Consider the following 19,395-nt stretch of genomic DNA (forward strand, 5'->3'; position numbering starts at 1 on the left):
TCTGCCTCGTTAGAACGAAAAGACAGACAATCCAATTACGGATCCGTTATTCCAACAGCAGGAAACCTCCTGCTGTGAGAGGATGAGACACCGTCAGGAGTTAAATATATTTAATACATATGACGAGAAATCAGTTTTTTTTTTTTTTTTTTTATCACTTCATTTCTGTCAAAGGAAACTTCCAAATGAAAAACTGAATGGAAATTACAAAAAGAGAGCTTCTGCTCCTGTTTTTCTCAGACTAGTAAATCTTTAGAGAATATCTTAAGGAGGTATTTTGCCTTGACTGGCAATTCCTGTGTGATTTGAGCTTTTGCTCATTTGTTCCACTTTATATTCAATTTTATTTTTGGAACATCTGTGTTCAACACGACTGGAGATATTCTACTAGCTTGTACTTTGCTATTCCAACATCAGAACAAAATATTGTGCTACAAACCTCTACAGATACTGTATATATAAATATATATTAATGCATGCGTTCAAATTACCAGAAGAGCTGATGGGAGGTAGGAGAGGGCACCTTATTTGTGCCTCCTGAAACAGAATATCTTCTGTTTCAGTCAGGAGTCTTTACTTCTTCAACTCCCAACCTTTGCCTCTACCAGCTGTAGCTGGAAAAAAATTAAACATCTTGATTTCAAGATTTTAAATGAGAAACATTTAACATCCATATCATGCCATGGAAAACCACCAATAGAAATGTAAAAGAAATGAAAGAAATCACTAAAACTGTTAAATGTAATTAATCAAAGTTTACAGAACAAGGTTATAATAGTTTTTAATTAGTTTTTATTTTTATTTTATTTTTGACTTTTCAAATTCATTTTAGTTCAGTTTCAGAGTGCGTTTGCTAGTTTTATTATATTAAGTTTTGCAGTAGTTTTAGTTTGTTTTTGTTAGGGCCAGCTATAATGTCTCAGAAGTATGTATCTACATAAACATACATAATGCATGGTTGGAGAACTGTGTAGGAGTGGCCATAATGTTTATGGTTTCATCTTCGCACTACTTTAGTGTCTGATGTGAAGCAATTGCGGCACAGCGCCATCTCCTGGAACGTCAAGTACGTTCAATTTCTGTGGTACGATGTCACGAGAGCTGACAGAAATTCATGCTGTCTCTTTTTTCGAACTGAAATGAACTTATGTTAATTTTTATTTTGTATTTTTATATATTTTGAAAGAATATAAAACATAGAATAAAAATATTATTATTATTTATATTTTCGTTTTAGTTTCAGGTTTAGTTTACTATAATAACCCTGTTACAGAAGCATCCATTGTGTCTTTATTAGTAGTTTGTGAGAAATTTAATTTATAAAGAGATGTTATTATCAAAATAATAAGCTTGACTTGTATCAGATTTCAGTGATAAAGCAAATGCTAATTTGTTAAAAATGAATTTAAACTAGAGGGACACTCAGAGAGTGCAGACCTCCGGCAAGGCTGTTTCTATAAGTAAAACATAATGTACTGTATGTATCCGCACTGTGATTTGGATCTGCTCCAAAATTGAACAGGTTGTTTGTTGGCCCATGCTACACCCTACCGCCAAGTTTCATGAAAATTGGGCCAGAAGTTATTCCATAATCCAAACAAACAAACTGAACCGAAAACATAACCTCCTTGGTGGAGATAACCAGGATGAAAATATTTAAGATATAACTTTTAATGAGTTGTTGGACAGTGTCATCTAGGATAAAAAAGATTAATAATAGTTCCAGCCACTTTAATTTCCATGTGAACCTCGCCCGTTTCAAAATGCCACCCAGCCTGACGGCATTATTTATTGGCCGCTTGAGCCACTGAAACCAGTCATGAGCATAACATGCTGTCTGTGTGATGTCAGGATTCCCTGGAGAGAGAGTCATCTCGCTCTTTTCCACAAACGCCCACAGAGTTTTCCACTTAATTCAAGCCCTAAACAATCACCCTTTTGTACGGTGAGTGCAGGAGAGCCGCTACGCCATGTGCTGAACGAATGCTGGAATTCTCAAGCAGCGTTTCAAGAAAGTTGTGATTGTTGGTTGATGTTTTTTTGTGATTCTGCCGGCTGCAAATGGAAATCTTGGCGGGGCCAGAACTTTAGATACACGCTGGTAAAGCAGGGGAAATTGTAACTTGGAGCAAGACCTTTTGAAGCAGAGCAGCCGTGGTGTTATCAAAGCCTCACACTTGCTGCCATAGCCATGGAGAGGATGCCTTAGTGAGGGAGAACAAGGGGAAGAGAGCGAAAAAATGGAGGAGATGAAGGAAGGGTGGTTCCACATTAAAGCTCCCTCAGTTATCTCTGCTCTAAAGAACACAGAAGTAGAAGACTTCAGACGTTTCACAATGGATGCCAGGGCATGCGTGGAATGGCGAGGAGGGCCCAATTTTTTCCGCCTAGTTGCCATGGCGTCTCCTGAGGCGATGCGGGGGGGGATGGGAGCATGTTTCGTACCTACCTCTGCCAGCATTTGATGGTAGGGATGGGATCAGTGGGCCACCACCCTCAGTGCGAGCTCAGCAGGAAGACTTCACACAGCCTGAAATGGAGTAGGTCACATCAGCACTTCCATATTTTTTGTTGCTAATAAATGACAGAGGGAATGAGAAATAAGTGAGTCTAAGAAGTCATTAAATGTGGCTAAAGAACTCACAGAAAAGAGGATAAAGAGGCACAGGGTCTCTGACATAATTAAATGCCATTCCAAAAGTGCAGTTCAAGAAAGCATAATCTTTTGGTTCACCTTTTTCTGTTGCCTTTTTTTCCTTTGTAAAGGCCACAGGAGGTGCAGTTATTGGTCATAAATTACATGCTCAGCACCGCAGTGCTTCTCCGGTGAGGCAGAGAGGAGGAGAGGAGGTGGATTCAGGGAGGCAACAAAGAGTATAAATGTGAGCTTTTAGCCACTTCCTTATCCCAGTCTCATCCTCCTGTGTTAAGCCCCGGGAGCTCGGGCCTGGAGGCTGTCGGAGGATGGAGCTCAGACTGTTGAGCCCCGCTGCAGACAGCTTCCTCCTCCCTGACAGACAGACTCGGGATCTTTGTTGTCCCTTGAGAATAAACGCGCCCACATGGATTCTCTCATTGTCACTTTACCTCTTTTTCCTACGCCGACTGCTCTTTTTGTTCTCTTGCATTCATGTTTGCACAAACACTTGATTGCACTGCCATGCTTGTTTGGGGGATTAGGTCCGTCCACTGATTATGTTGACTGACTGCTGTGTTTGTGAATCTTCCTCTAGTCTCTAACCCCCTTGTCTTCTCACAGTGCACCACACTCAGCAGACAGGGTCTGAAATTAACACCCACCAAGTGCCAAATGCGGGTAGATTAGATCAGTGGTTCTCAATCTTTTTCCTGTCAAGGACTCCTAAATTGATACACGTTAGGTCACGCACCCCGATTTATTCGACTTTGCTTCGGGGACCTCCATCTGAAAAGATTTTGGTTGTTTTGATATGATTAAGACCAGAATTCTATATTTGTCAACTACAGTTGAGGAGATAACCGTGGAGGAAGTGAAACCTATGATCAGAATAGTCACTCTTATGAATCTTATGGTAAGTGGCCACAGCCTCTGTCCTTTCCACGCTTCCCATTCATTGTCTGTGTAAGCAGCCGTGCAATGCATTCTGGTAGCATGGCAGCGTGATTCAAGAGACGAGGCGTCACGTTGGTCGCGCCTCATTTGCATAAAGTTGAGGTCTAGGCTAATCAGGGGTTTCTCGCGCGACTCTAAAATGTTTTCAGAAACACATTTCGGGGAACTATTTTCGTGATATAAGAGAAGAAAGTTTCCAAACAGGCTGCCATGTTGGTGCTGGTGTAAAAGCTGAGAGCAGCAGCCTACGAGGGAAAGCGTTCGTCCAATCAGGTGCCGAGTGCCTTGTGTATAGTGGCAGCCCATCAAGCGTTCAATGCTGGGAAGTGAGGCGATCCTTTGCGATAAAAAACGCCCCTGTGGACATGTGTCATTACTCACATTGGGCTCACTTCACACTGACTGTCTCTCTCACTCATTCTCTTCTTTACCGTCTCCTGCTGGAGATAAATTAACGGAAAGCAACCGATTTCGTAGGTTTGCGGGCCTCTAACAGGTCCGAACGACGGGGAGCCCACAACTTTCAGCCCGAAAGAAAACAAGGGAAAAGTCCCGTTGGAGAAATAAACAAATCACAGTGCAGCCCGGTGCGGTGTCGGTGCTGGGAGCTGGGAAACTGCATTTCAAACAGCAGACCTCAGCAACATGTCTATCCGTCCTCAGGTGCGCTGTGACCAGCGTGCGGAGGTGCGGCTTCTCGGTGCAGCAGCAGCCAGCAGACGGCCGCCTCACCGGGAGGAGATGGTAAAGAAGAGAGCGAGTGAGAGAGAGAGTCGGCGTGTTGCGCTAATTCTTGTCTCATTTATGGGCTGATAAACAGGAAATTCATCTAAACTGGGTTGAAAAGTGATGCAATCTGGTTGCCATGGTAATGAGATACGTCTGACTATAGTCCACACCCCCATTCTCTGTTTGAGAAAGAACGTTAACCAAAATTAACCAATTATTTTGCTTTGAATTTTACTCTGGTCTCAACTTTAAGTTTGTATTCAACATAATACCTTATTAACTCAATGAAATGTACTGAAACAAATGTATATGTGACACAATAAGGCAATTTATTATTTTGGCCGGTAAAAAATATGCTTGTTTTTTCATCTACCAGTCCCCTTGGCCGTTGAGTGAAAAAGTTAATGTTGGACAGTGTTCGCAGGCTTCTCACCGCAGTGGCTCCAGATGAGATTCCTTGGAATAAATCCCAGCTTTAAACCTTGCATTACAACATATTGATATGCAAGTGTGCATGTTCACTCACCTCTCCTGTGTGCAGCAGGGAAATTAGCTTTAAATTGCTCAACAGATGATGGACAGAGAAATTATGCTTTCTAATATGAAGTTGTCAAATATGTACGTAAAGCCTCAAGGGAACCTAGACTGAGTAAATATGAGCAAGGGCACCCATTTATATCACTGCAGGAATTGTCACAGTTTAATCTGAATGGCTTACAGCCGGCAGGAATGATTCATTGTTTCAATACCGGGTGTACATGTGTGGTCATGTATTCACCGAATGTGTGGGAAAAAGGTAACCGTGAACGGTAAATCTTAATTTCCTCGCCTGCCTGGGGCAAAGTTGGCGCTCACACAGATGGGTCTCTCCTCTATTGACAGCTCAGGAAGATGGCTTGAACCTCAATGTGACCCCTTTGGAGCCTCTAAAACAAAAAAGGCAAAGAGGAGAACTGGTCGGCGTAATCGCACAATAAGGCATGAAGACCTCTGTCTTGACCCCTAAGAGTGGCACTCACCACGCTGACCATGTTGTCACTCTCATCCTCGCTGGCGACAATGGTGGCCTTTATGTGGATTGGATGCCATTTAGGCAATTACTTTTACTCAATGAGCTGATTTATTTTGCTGATTACACAGAGAGTGACCGAGGAAGCTTGCTTTTATGGCGTTGATTTGAAAGATTTGTGCAAAGTATTGAGAGTTTTTTATAGCAGCCTAATTATGTACTTTATCGTTTGAATGACCAGCTATGGAAAACAGTCTGGTTATTGTCCGCGACTTATGTAACGCTTCCCTAATGAATCATTTGAGAGAAGGGAGCCTCATAATAAATCATGACGGAGTTCAGTGCCCCTCGGTCCAGGCCTGTCAACGAAGCCAAAGAAGACATCTTAATGACTACAGCTGCTCATTGGGACTGTGATGTGAATGCTTCACCAGGTGTACGTCAAAAGCTCACCTCATTTAGATTTCTGTTCTCTTCTGTGTTGTGGCCGCTCATAATGACCCTCGCACAAGACGCCATTGAAGCTTTCCCACAGGTTAGAGAGGCAGAGAGAGATACAGAGGCACACGGGCTGAATGAAGAGGAGGAAGTTTGCTGTCCCAGCTAATGGGAGCTGACACACACTGGGGCGTGAAATGACTTTTACTGATCCTGACGATAGCACCTCTTTCCTATTCAAATCACCCTCCAAGACAGCTTAAACTGGCACAATGTAAGATAAGCTCCAGAAAGTTAATGACAGCAGAGAAATTTCAAACAGCAAAGCAAGGGGCCTATGAATCGTGCGTGTCTTTTAATTTTGTTTATTTATCGCGGCTCATGTTATCTCAGTAGTTTTATTTCAGAATATGCTGCAAGAACGGTTTCTTTTTAAAGCCATATTTCAGCTTAATTGGCCATCAGAAGAAGTAAAAAACACGTTCCCGAAGGTGTGGAGAGCCCTAATTAGTTTGAAAAGCTGCTTTATTCGAGGTACAGGAATACGAGGAGCTGATTTGTGAATCAGCCAGTAGACCCTGAAGGTTAAAGGCGAGGCCAGAGGAGCTGTGATCCTCTCTGGAGGATCAACAAAGAGGCTGTCAAAGGAAATCATTAAACCTTTCAGGAAGGCAAAATTCAAATTCGTCATTTCAAAATTCAGTTTCCTTTCAGACTCTGAGGTTAAAGGAATAGTTCAGGTGTTTTGAAGTGGGGGTGTATGAGGTACTTAACCATAGTCAGTGTAGTACCTACAGTACATGACAGTTGGCAAGCCCCCAGTTTGGAGAAACAGACAGGAGTACCAACACAGGAGCAAAACAATGTACTGCTGTGGCAAAATGTATTTTAGCTACCTAAAAGAAAGGCTCACCTAAAAAGATCAACATTACTTAAAGTGTGCGCTATATTTAGAATATTTTCGCTGCTTTACCTTGCTGTGAGACAGCTAGACTGCCTATGTTTCAGATGGGGAACTGAAGCTGTTACCTATGCTCTCGCCAAAGCAACAGTAATTTTACCTTGCAGAACACAGGAGTTGCTGGTCTACCGCTGCCTCAATCGGTAAGTTTGTTTGTGTTATTGTGTGAATTTGGTGACTTTGGATTCACCAAAGTCACACAATAGTACAAACTAACTAAACGATCTGGGCAGCGGTAGACCAACAACCCCCGTGTTCTGTGAGGTAAAGTTACTGTTCATATCAATGGAGTCTGGTGGCTTTGGCAAGAGCGTAGATGGATAAACCATCTATTGTATGTAATACACTGACTATGGATAAGTACCTCATACAACTACACAACACCCGCACTATCCCTTTCATTTTCAGTCACATGGTCTCGACTGACAGGGGTGTGCATTTATCCAATGATACATGGCAAGTTTTCTCACAGTGAGATCGTGCCATTGTCAGTTTGAGCAGCATTACAGCTCTAAATCCACATAAATGGAAGTGACCTTTGCCTTGCGTCATGCTGCCTGTTTGATGGACAGCTCGAGTTTGGCCGTTTAGTATGCAAAGCTCATTTGCAGTTTGTCCTAAGCAGATCATTGTTTCTAAATCTTCATTCAAATATGCCCTGGCCTTAAGAATCTCTTGTGTGAGAATGTGGCAGTGGGCCAAGTGTGGATATTTTCCCCTGAAAAGTGTCTATAAAGAGGCACCGACTCTACCGCTGCAGCTTCAGCATCTGCCAAACTGTTCTCAGCGTAGGTTGAGCCTGGCACCATCTTCCTCAAGCACGCTTGTTTGTTCGTGACAGCTGTGGAGGGAGATGATGGATGCAAATTATCTTCTAAATTATTGATTCTTGGGAAGGTTCTGAAAACCACACACAAATAAAACCTACCTACAATCTTCCAGTGGCACCACAAAGCGCCTTCGCTGCCAAACAATCAGACTTTCGTTAAAGGCCTCAGCTCAGCTCTGAATTGCCCGAGCAGGTGCACTGAAATGGAGACAAGTTATAGCATTCAACTCCCAGCTCACAGGAGCATTGTGCAATTGGCTTCTAATGTTACATGCCGTGGTTTTCTGTGTGCAAGGCCGGCCACTGTGCTTGTGAAGCTCGCCCCCAGCTATCAGCACAAAGACCCCATGACTGGACCTAGACTGTTGCCATAATTGCCACTGAGTTCAGAAAATGGAGCCTCTCTCAGTGGTGTGAGTGATAAGAAAACTGCTTAGTTGTTTTGTTTCCAGCCGGGTTCGTCTGGTGCTCTCCACAGCGCAAGTCCCTCTAAGTCTCCATTAGGAGCGACTCCAAACCAGGCATTTTTTTCTCCTTTTCTGTGATTCATTTCTTGGTCTGCCAGATACCCTACTGGTGCATAATGACGTGCTTTGGACAAACGGCTGCCTCAGCAGTTCCTCCATGCTTTGTGGCACAGTGAAACCCTCTTTGTGTGACTTCCATCTCAGCCAGTGAGATGGGTGCCCTCTGAGTCTCGCACAGGAAATTATCTTAATAACTAACTATAAGGTTTATAATGATTCATACAGTTAATTATCATAACAGATTACTTCTTTCAAATCATAGAACGTTCCTCTATCAGACAGTGTGACTCAGAGGAACTGGAGACATTTGTAATTTGTTCATATTTCCTTTTAATTTTTAGCCAGGCTAGCAATGTTCACCACTTTGGTCCAGACTAAGGGCGCGTCCACAAGCCAGCATTGAATACGTTTGAATCAAACTCTGTTTCAGTTCGTTTGGGCAGTTGTGAATGCAGTAATCGTACTCTGGTAGGAACCAAAACAACCGGTCCGAGACCACTTGTGAGAGGTGGTCTCAGACCGATTCGAAGCGAACCAAAACGCAGGCTGCCTGTTCAGGCATTTGTTGAGCTGGAAACAGGTAAACAACAGGTTAACATGAGTTGGAGAGGACTGACCTGGACTTCTGCAGAAGTCCGATGTTGTCTAATGAACTGGAAGAGAAGGGATTCGCTCGCACAATGGATCAGTGCCAACTCAAAGTGAAAACACTTTGACAGCAATATATCAAAGTCTGTGATTCCCTGCATATAAGTAGCAGCTCTCAATATGAAAAAGATGAATTCACTCCTCATCAAATTCATTTTTTATTTGGTCCGCTTTAATCTTTATATTGTGAAACCGAACCAAACTAAATAGAAAACAAACCAAAAGTATTTCACTCTGATTCAGACTAGTCAAACGTACTATGGCTTGTGAAAGTGCCCTTAAATATCAACTATTTTGTACAGACATTCATGGTCCCCAGAGGATGAGTCCTAATTTCGTTGATCCCCCAATTTTTCCTTTAGCGCCACAATGAGGTTGACATTTCTGTTTTTTAGTGAAATGTCTCAACAACTATTGAATGGATTGCCATGAAATGACTTGAGGGAACAAGATGACCTCTAACCTTTCATCTAGCGCCACCAGCAGGTCAAGTCTTCATTTATTTAGTGACATATTTCAACATCTACTAAAGATTTTTCCACAAAATTTGGTACAGACAGTCATGTCCCCTCAGGATGAATTGTAATGACTTTTGTCTTTTGATTCCTTCACCCTTCATCTGGTGCCATCATCAGGTCAAAATCTTAATCTGTCTGTCGTAGAGCTGCAACTAACGGTTATTTTCTTTATTGATTAATCTGTCAATTATTATGCCTCCACGACAGCCTTGGCCGGAGGCATTATATTTTGGGGTTGTTCGTCCTTCTGTCCGACCCATTCGCCTGAACACGATATCTCATTTGACACATGACATTTTAGACAGACATGGATGTAAACTGCAACTTGACCAGTTGGCGGAGGCACACAACCGCAAGGCGGTAATTCTAGTTTTCTTCATTAATCGATTTGTTGTTTGTCTATAAAATGTTAGAAAATTGCCCTTCATAAATTCCCATTCAAATGTCTTGTTTTGTCTGACCAACCATCCATAACCAAAATGTATTCAGTTTACTATCATAGAAGACTGAAGAAACAAGAACATGTACAGAATGTAGAGGATACTTTCTTAAAAAAAATACTCAAAACATTTAATTGATTATCAAAATAGTTGCCAATTAATTTTCTGTCAATCGACTAATTGTTGCAGCTCTAGTCCAGTACTTTGGTTTATGACCAAATTCCTGCAAAACTAAGGACATTTCCGTCAGCCCCAACTGTACTTTATGTTGGTGTAAGATGGTGAACATGGTAAACATTTACCTGCTAAACATCAGCATGTTAGCATTGCCATTATGACTGCTGTGCCTAAGTCAATCTGCAACGCAAGTGTGTCTGTAGACTTTTAGTCTTATTTGACTATTATCTAATGCTGGTTTATTTCTCTTAAGTAGCCTGCTTTGAATTCCCTGTAATTTCTCAAGTTTTCATAGAGAACAGCAATATTAAAAGCCACAACAAGTGATTCATGAGAGCTATTACTTGACGCAGTGCCCCCAGTCTAACTACAATAGCCAACTCCTTTTGCAATTCTACTCTCCAGGTCTTTGGATTGATGATACAATTTCTCAGTACAGCTCCCTGGATGATTAGCGGACCTTTGCCTTGGTAGGCAGCCCTCACATTCCCCATCACAACGTGTGCTTCCACACATTTGTACTGAATTGTTGTTATGCTGCGACGCTACTGAAGTGTGCTGAAAAGACGCGGTGTTCCCTCCCCTCTCGTCCCCAAGGCCCAATGTGTGCGGATCCATGTGACATATGCTGTCAGAAACACGTACCCACGTTATTATATGCATTGACTCTAAGCAGGCATGCGCTTTCGATCAAACATGCACATACACACAGTCACATAAACAAGCACTCTTCCCCCTAGTGTGTCCCTCGACGCTTGGGGCCCTGCGGCTCCCACCCCCAGCCTGGCCTCTTTAATGAGGACTGGCCCCTGTGTGTTTGATCCCGCTGCCAGCCCACAGCCCCGCGGCCTCATGCCTATTCAACAATCCCCACAGCCTCTCCAGTTACCCCCCCACACCCCCCACCCCATTGCATTGGGTAGACTATGGATCCAAAGCAAAAGCACTCCTGGGCGGTTGTTCGATATCAAAGCCAGTGTGACTGAAACTGTGAGGAAAGAGGAGAAAAAAACCCACAATTTAGCTCTCTGTGCTTTGTAGACTTACAAGCAGCTCTGCAACTGCACATTGATCTGTTCTTTTTGTTTCGTCAGATGTTCTTCAAAAATTGCATCTATTGACTGTTAAAATCCATGAAAGGTTTCAAGGTTTCAAATGCCAATTAATTGGTTTCGCTGACTGTGGTCTTGTATTGGCATAAAAAAAAAACATTCACAGCGTGTAAATTAATCCTCTAACATTGCACTTCCTCTGTTTTTGTGCACAGGATGGAGGTCTGCTGATTAACAACCCCACAGCACTGGCTATTCATGAGTGTAAGTGCTTGTGGCCCGACACGCCTCTGGAGTGTGTGGTCTCGCTCGGTACGGGCCGCTTTGAAACTCCCGGCAAGAACAGCACTAACTACACGAGCCTCAAAACCAAACTCACCAACGTCATCAGCAGCGCCACAGACACTGAGGGTGAGTGACCGCCACCGCACAATGTTTAACGGTGCGTTATGTAATTTAGAGTTGAGTTTCACAGATTTGTCGGACTGTAACTGTGTACCCACATTCAACCTAATTGCATCTTGGTTGACTTTATTGACTTTCCAATATTACATAATGTATGTTTTTACAGTAGCTCTGCAGTGAGTAAACAAATTAATGTTAACTGACTTCCTTAGCTTAAAGGGACTATCAGGGCTATCTCAGATTTACAAATACAAATAGAAATGTATAATATAAAGCCTGTGTTAAAAACAGGAGTTGTGTGTGCAGGGGGGGGTCTAACAAAAAGTGCTGTTGGTTGCATTATGGGAAGTGTAGGAGGCTATCAGCTTCTGCTGCTTTAAATTTAAACCATTTTTTTTATAATATGTCTCTCATCTCCCAACTGTATGGTGGAAGTGCAATAAATATCTGGAGTGCCCCCTTATGTCTAGTTCGCACAACACGACTTTAGCCCTGATTTTTCCAATCGGCGACAGTTTTTGGAGCTCCCATAAAAAAAGCCCCAGATCAGAGGCAAACCTGCATTGGCTCGGCGCTCGCACATCGGCACTCGAGCGTGATGTGTGAACTGTGCAAAGAGACGAGCCGAGAAGCTTGCCAGTGCATTGCAGACGCATTCCAGATAAGGTAAAACACAATTCATTACAACTCGACAGAAACAACCTAAAACTCGCAAAAACCCTCTCTCCAACAATCACCAACTCTGGTTTGGTTGAAATAAATCCTTAATTCACAAATTTAAATGTGAAAATAAGCCGACTGCTCGTTGTTTTCCCCTCTGTATCTCTCTCTGCCCGCTGAGCGGCTCTCGTTCTTTGGAGGAAGATAACTGAATTTGCAAAATAAAATGACTAACATCACCCAAAAATCACCTCACAAAAAACAACCAGCCATGTACTCAGCCGAATGGCCGATAGACGATATATTTGCCTAATCGCCCAACTCTGATTACAGATATCTAGCATGCTAAATATCTGGACCTGTTGGGGAGTCTGTCAGGGAGCTACAGCCAATGAGAGCGCGAGACACATGATGAGGGGAAACCTGGCGGAGGGGTTGCTTGTAACAACAGGAACTTACTGTATGTTCTGCATTTGCAACACGGAACAAAGTTGTTGTTGCACCTATAGGGCGTTGGATGTTTGCATGAATAAACATAATACACAACACAGTGACTGATCTATATACTGTATAAAGACCAGTATGGAATCAGGCTATTATGTGAACACATGTACCAACGACAACATCAACGAGCATGACTACGCCTGTGTCACTTCTCGCGTGTGTTTTTGTGACAAAAAGTGGTTTGGAGACCTCATCAGGAATTCTTCTCTGTAAAAGATCTTGTAGTGTGTGATCCCATGTCGCCGGTCAGTCATGTAGTGTGAAACACACAACGACTTAAAGACTCCTGATAACAAGACGGCCAGTTGTGTTGAGTGAACAGTGCAGCGATCTGACGACTTTGAAAATCATGTAGTGTGAACTTGACTCTAATCACAATTATAAACACTACAGCAAAAAAAACACGTTACATATGGTTGATTTGATTAACTGTAAAATAGTTCTGGCACTTAGCATTTTACATGGCAGCTTTCAAAGCAACACAACACCACTGGCACAGTGTCAAAAACATCTGATTATTTTTGTCCAAAATGCAGAAACACTACTTAATGTTCCAAAAATCGTGACATCATGTGCCAAACGCAGACAAGCTGCATCAACAAAGAGGAACACTGGTCAAAACATGACACTCACCAACGGGGAGAAGCCAAACTAATGTCGCATGCCATCTATTTTGGCATTGTTTGCAATGCTGATTTAGTTATGTTAATGTTATTTTATCTACACATGAAGATTAAATTAATACACACTACGTATAATCACAATGTAAAGACTTAAATGAATTATTCCCTTTGTTTCTGTGTCATTTCTGAGGGAAGGGATTGTACTTTGATGTCACCAGGGTAGAAAATACTGCACTGCAGGTTGACTTAGTTCTGGATATGTCCCATTATGACCCTCTGTAGTGGCAACCTCTTCTGTCTCCTTATCACCTCTGGACATGGGCACCTCTGCTGTGACTAAATTTGGCTCGGTCCCCTCCCTGTTGCTGCTGCGGTGGTGCAGTGGGTGACCTAGATGCTTCTCTGCACTTGTTCCTTCTGTATTTGGGATTAAGCTCTCCCCAGCTCTCCAGCAGGCTTTGTTATTTAGAAACAGCAGATTAGCAAGAGTGTTTATCAAATATTTTTCTCTTTTTTCAAAAGCTTCCCTCTAGCCTCAGTGTTCACCAGCTGCCCGCTTTGTCTTAGGTGTATCAGTAGAGCTCGGTTTGTTGTTGTGTGGACAGATACGGCTGGTCTAATGGGGTTATAGATGTAAACAGCTCCTTGTACGCACTCACAAACTCACTCAGGCATGTTTAACAGACCACGAATTAGGTTCTCCATAAGGTGGAGCTACAGTTTAGATCTGCAGATGTAGACATTTTAATGTCATGACCAAGCAGCAAACTCCAGTGCTGAGATATGAAGCCAACGCGGAAGTGCCAAAAACTGCAGTTCTTCGAATGGCCACTTGAGGCAGAAATATACATGTTTACAGCCTGGCACAAAAAATGATTTTGGTCTCTATAGCTAATTTCCCCGTTCATGACAACTGTACGGGGGGTGAATTTTTATATAACTAACCCATTTAAATATATTATCGACTCCATCGACGATCCTCCTCTTTGCCCATTTTTGGATTAGCCGTAAAGCAGCGTCGTCACTGCCAAGACGGCGACGGCCGGAGCCACCCACTTTGAGCTTCACAACAGCTCTTCAGAAACCTATGGGTGACGTCACGGAGACTACATCCATATTTTATACAGTCTATGGTCACCACCTACACGCGAGGAAAATAATAGCTGATGCAAGTTTATCTCTTATGTAGTTGCTCCATAGAGTTTCCAGTAGGCTAGTCTTGGATGTTATTATTCCTAAACAACCAATGAACAACATGTCTTCGGTTCTGTACACTGTTAGCATTGTACAGCAGCTGGTCATGTCCATTAAATCAGTGTCAGGTGTACAATAATTATCATAATTAGTTTTGTAATTTAGCCTTTTTATGATTTACTATGAGTTATTGGAAAAAAGATATATTTTTCTGTAGTAGTGAAGTAGTATGAATGATGATGATTCACTGTACTTTAACTATGTCAGTGATGTATTTTGAAAAACTGACCCTGGATCTGACGTAAGTGATCCAGTCACATCTCTGTTGAGAACGCATGACACAGTTGTGCACTCACAACCTCTTATAAACTCTCTGTGACTGTGTTGCACAACTTGTGGTTTTCAGCAAATTTTGTTTTGCATGGCTTATGGTGCAAAAATGCTTCACCTTTTAACCTAAGAGTGTCTTATTTCGTGCATAATAAATGCCGGCCTGTGGTTGAAGCCCTTTGGCAGTCAGCTTGGTGAACCCATGGATGTACTGTGAACCACAGTACAGGCTTTTGGCACAGATTTATATGTGCCGCACACTCAAATATGGCTTCACCGCAGTCTGAATTTGTATGTACAGTAGTTTTCCCTGAAGTACAATAATTCTGAAGTCTTTGTATGATTATTTTGGTTTTGGTACCCAGCAACGCTGTTTTATTAAGATATCTTTCATTAAATGTTCTCTATACGATATTCAGAGCATTAATATAGCTACTAAACAACTATTTACTGTAAAGATATCGAGGAGTAATGTCTACCTGAGCAGAGAATAAGTCTGTGTGTGTTGTAATCCGAGCTTCTCCGTGCTTTGTTGACATAGCTGGGCCGGCCACGAGTGTTTTTAGTGCATGTTCATGCATGTAAACGTGCCCCACTGGCTAGCTCATGGCCGCCGCTCTGCACTGCTCTCATACGGTGGTTACCGCTGATAATGCCGTCCCGACCGATGGCACCGTCGCGGAAGCGTAGCACCCACCCTCCAGTTCCCCTCAGGTTATTTACCTCTATCAGCACTGTTGCTGTAGTTTTCACTGTTAGCGCTGTTAGCACCGTTACCTATGAGCTGCCGGCTCAGCTGTCGCCATGTTGAGAGCCGTGCGGAGGCAATAGAAATGCTCCCAATCTCGCATTTAGCACCTTTTAAGATAAAAGAAGCTCACACTTGGTGATGAGTCACTTGGTCACCATGTAAACTGATTTATTTCCCTAACTATTAAAGATCCAAGACTCAAATCTGTGATGTAAGGATTTTGTACAGCCGCAGAAAATGAATGAGAGACTGTTTTATTATATTTTCAATATGGAAAAGTATGGTAATCATATGGTAATCTTTTCTGTCGACAGTGAAAATCTGAATTTTTAACAGATAGTACCAAACTTGTTTTGCTGATAAGCCTGGAGCTGCACACCAAATATCTGCCATTGACTGTAGTAAATGTTAGAAAAAGATTGAATTGATAGAAGAACATATTTAATCTCAAGAGCTAACCACATATTTTCTATTCAGTAAGCTTGTCTCATCTCAGGAATTTTGTACACTTATCTTACTTTTACTCTTCAGTGCATAACATTTCGAAAATGCGATACAGTACTTTGACTGGATATAAAAATACCAGAAATAAAAGTCAATAAAACTCTCCATATAACCTTTAAATAAAATACTCCTTGTAGAGTTTTGCTTCGACAGCCTCGGAGGCAGCTCCTTCTGATAGAATTCATGTATGGACTGCTGAACTACTGTGGGAACGCAGACAGAAACAACCTCCGTCACCTTTTAATATCCTCCAGGCATATTTACCCTGTTATTGCTACTCGCTGCCTGTTTGTATGCATTTGCATGTTGTTGATTTTAAACCTCTCAGACGTAGCATTTGAAAAACAACCATGACAGACGAGCCAGACAGTTTCACTCTCAGCCCTGAGAGCTAACTCTGTAACATATGTAGTGCTGTCACAGCGCTGACAGACACGTTTTGACTTTCTCACTCTTAACACAACATTTAAATGTTTGTACATATTGAGACTATTAGGAAGTTAATTGTGTGTTTATGATTTTGGTCTGTATGTAAAATGTCGTGTTTGTTTTTTTCGTGCGGCCTCACCCTCACCTCTCTTCCTTCCTCCAGAGGTTCACGCCATGCTTGACGCCTTCCTCCCTCCCGGCACTTATTTCCGCTTCAACCCCTTCATGAGCGAAGACATCTCCATGGACGAGAACCGGCACGAGAAGCTCAACCTGCTGCAGGCTGAGGGCGCCCGATATCTGGAGAGGAACGAGGACAAGCTGAAGAAGGCCGCTCGCATCCTCACCCGAGAGAAAAGCTCCGTCCAGACGCTGGCAGAGTGGGCCAGACTCAGGGCCGACATGTATAACATGTCCTTTAATAAGTCCTTTAAGTTCTAGATCCAACACAAGCCACCGTTACCTCACATGGAAACTCTTCCTTTATTCTAAATTGCCTAGAATATTTCATGGTACCATTATTGGTGTGTCATAGTTGTTGACTTCTTGACCTTTAGCATTGAAAAAACGCACAAGTAGGTAATGTGTCCAACATGCTAAACACTGCTTTTTGAGTTGCAATCTGCATGAAAATGCATCAGGTTGCCGTTGTGGTTGGTAGCACTCGTCTCAGCACTCTTAGCACTGTTGCATTCAAAGAAGATGTGTCAAAATGACGTGGGTTTGGGGACTCCCTAGTTAGGGATTCACTGTCAGCTTGCTAGCAAATTGCAGCTTGTATACTTAGAATAGTTAAACATTTTGGGGAAGATACCACGTAATTCTGTACGGTAAATATGAAGATAGCTAGCGGCCGGTTAGCTTAGCTAAGTATAAAGACTGAAAACAGGGAAACAGCTAGCCTGGCTCTGTACAAAGTTTTTGATTAGTCATTAAAGGAATAATATTTAGGACTGACAGCCAGTGTTTAGAATGGGTAACAGCAGTCCAAGTTCAAAACATTGGAGCCGTTATCTCAAAGGAGATCATGCTGGCTGTAGCGTTGTTGTCGGGAGAAGCCAGTATTTCAATTCAGCATGTTTCCTTAATCTCTGATGACATATCATGGTCATTTTATGATTTATTACAGTAAATATATTACATATTGGTTTATGCGACTATTGTCTTGTCTTAAAAAAGTATTTTCCCTTGTTTTTATTGCCATAGTCTGCGAGTGTGTGTGCGGCGCGTCACCTCCCGTGGTTTCAGCTGGGAGACGTGTTTGAGCGCTGGAGCATCGTAAAACACACTTCATTTAAACTCGACTGAAACAAAATAAAACTAACCAAAACCATTTTGGTTAGTCTTTGCACCGTTTCAACAATTTGTTTGAAATAATTTGAGTTAGATTTGAAAATGTGCGAGCGATCTTTGAAGAGTTATTTTATTTTTCCCAGTGATTAGCGAATAGTATTTTTGCTTGAAATACCCATCCCTAGTCCAAAGGTATCAACATCTGCTGATGCAGTGGTTTCCCATTTACAGACTTTGTGCTAAGCTAAGCTAGTCAGCTGCTGGCTCTAGCTACATATGAGAGTGGTATTATCATTAACTTTCATCAAGAAAGCAAATAAAAAGCAGAATACTGTAAACTTCTACAGTAGTCAGTAACGGACTGTTTTACCAAGTCAGCACTTTTTAAGCTTTCCTTTTTAAAGATTTGTTACGACAACCAGTACTGTATATCCTCACAAACCTGTGTTTGCACTTTCACAGAAAATGTGTAGATGGTATATATCTGACCTTGAAATAGAGTATTCGTTAGGCGAAGCTGCCAATCTGTAAAACTGTAAAACATCAATGTCAGGTACTGACAGAAAAAAAATCCTTTTTATTTTTGTAAAAAGTTTAATCGAGGTCAATTTGAGCAGTTAATGCAAGTGACATTTCTCAAATGTAATGACTAAAATGTGCACCTTTTAACAATGCAGCTACTGGTCAACTGTATAATTGTACACTGATAATAGTAACATTGGTACATGAGGGCCCACTTCAAGCATTACAGTATTATATGTTGTATTTAAATGCATGTTATATTTAAGATTTTACGCACAAAGATCAGTAAATATCTAGTTAAAAAAATGACAAAGATGTGTATTTTGCAGAGATTTACCCAAATATTTAACTCTAAAATACCTATAATGATTAATTAATATGAATAGCAGATAAATATAAAATATAAATGGAGGCTCGCTGTCAAAAGAATGAAACTTTTATGTTATTTTAGCCTCAGAGTATTTTAAGCTCACTTGTTTCAGACGCTTTTATCATCTATGCTTGATTGTTTGGTTTTATGGATTCCCCACAGGCTATACACATTTTCTGCTCTGTCTTCAACATGCCCTCTTTCCCTTTGATGCCTCTCCTCTAAAGCCTCTTTCAACCTTTCTACCTTGAAGTGCTGCACGTCAGCCACTGCTCTGCTGTACTATAACGTCTGTTAAAAATCATGCAGGTCATAGCTGAGGGACTGGTTTGAATAGGATTGCTGCTGAATTGATTTGCCATGGCTTTTAAATTATCTTAATGACATGTACAGCTAAAAAAAAAAAAATTGCACTGCAGACATTCATGCCTCGACCTGGTCAAGTACTGTATAACTGATACAGAAATGTGTCGGTCACTCCTGGAGGACCTGAGGTAAAGTCGATGCAGATATTAATATAATTCCACTGTTCTTCTGTTGATCCTGTGTAAAGACTGTTTGAGAATGTAATTAAAACCCGTCACTGAACCTCGCTGCATCTTGCCTCCTAATTATATGAAGATTAGCTGATTGTGATCTGAGGAAACCTGCTGTTTTACTCACAGCTTGTGATGAAGAGGAGACACGTGGATATTAAGTTTGTACTCACAAGTGTTTCATTTCTGCAACAGAGATCTGGGCTGATATGCACCTTCGCTGCTCAATCCCCAAGAGGCAAATCCTGATTAGTGAAATTGCTACTGCAGGCACATACTGTATCTAGACATACCAGTGGTTCCTAGGAATGTTTTTTTTTCCTCTGTTGTAAAGGTAGAGGTGTATTTTTCAGG

General features: G+C 41.9%; 1 protein-coding gene across 1 annotated transcript in view; it reads left to right on the forward strand.

Annotated features, from left to right (window-relative positions):
- Window positions 1–19,093, forward strand: part of LOC119487476 (calcium-independent phospholipase A2-gamma-like) — a 32,926-nt gene extending 13,833 nt beyond the window's left edge. The window contains exons 9-10 of the mRNA XM_037768396.1: window positions 11,136–11,331; window positions 16,484–19,093. Coding sequence (XP_037624324.1) covers window positions 11,136–11,331; window positions 16,484–16,761 — 474 coding nt within the window. The 3' untranslated portion in view covers window positions 16,762–19,093. The remainder of the gene's footprint in view (window positions 1–11,135; window positions 11,332–16,483) is intronic.
- The last annotated feature ends 302 nt before the right edge of the window (window positions 19,094–19,395 follow it).

The sequence above is a fragment of the Sebastes umbrosus genome, chromosome 4 (genome assembly GCF_015220745.1).
Source record: "Sebastes umbrosus isolate fSebUmb1 chromosome 4, fSebUmb1.pri, whole genome shotgun sequence".
Taxonomy (NCBI): domain Eukaryota; kingdom Metazoa; phylum Chordata; class Actinopteri; order Perciformes; family Sebastidae; genus Sebastes; species Sebastes umbrosus.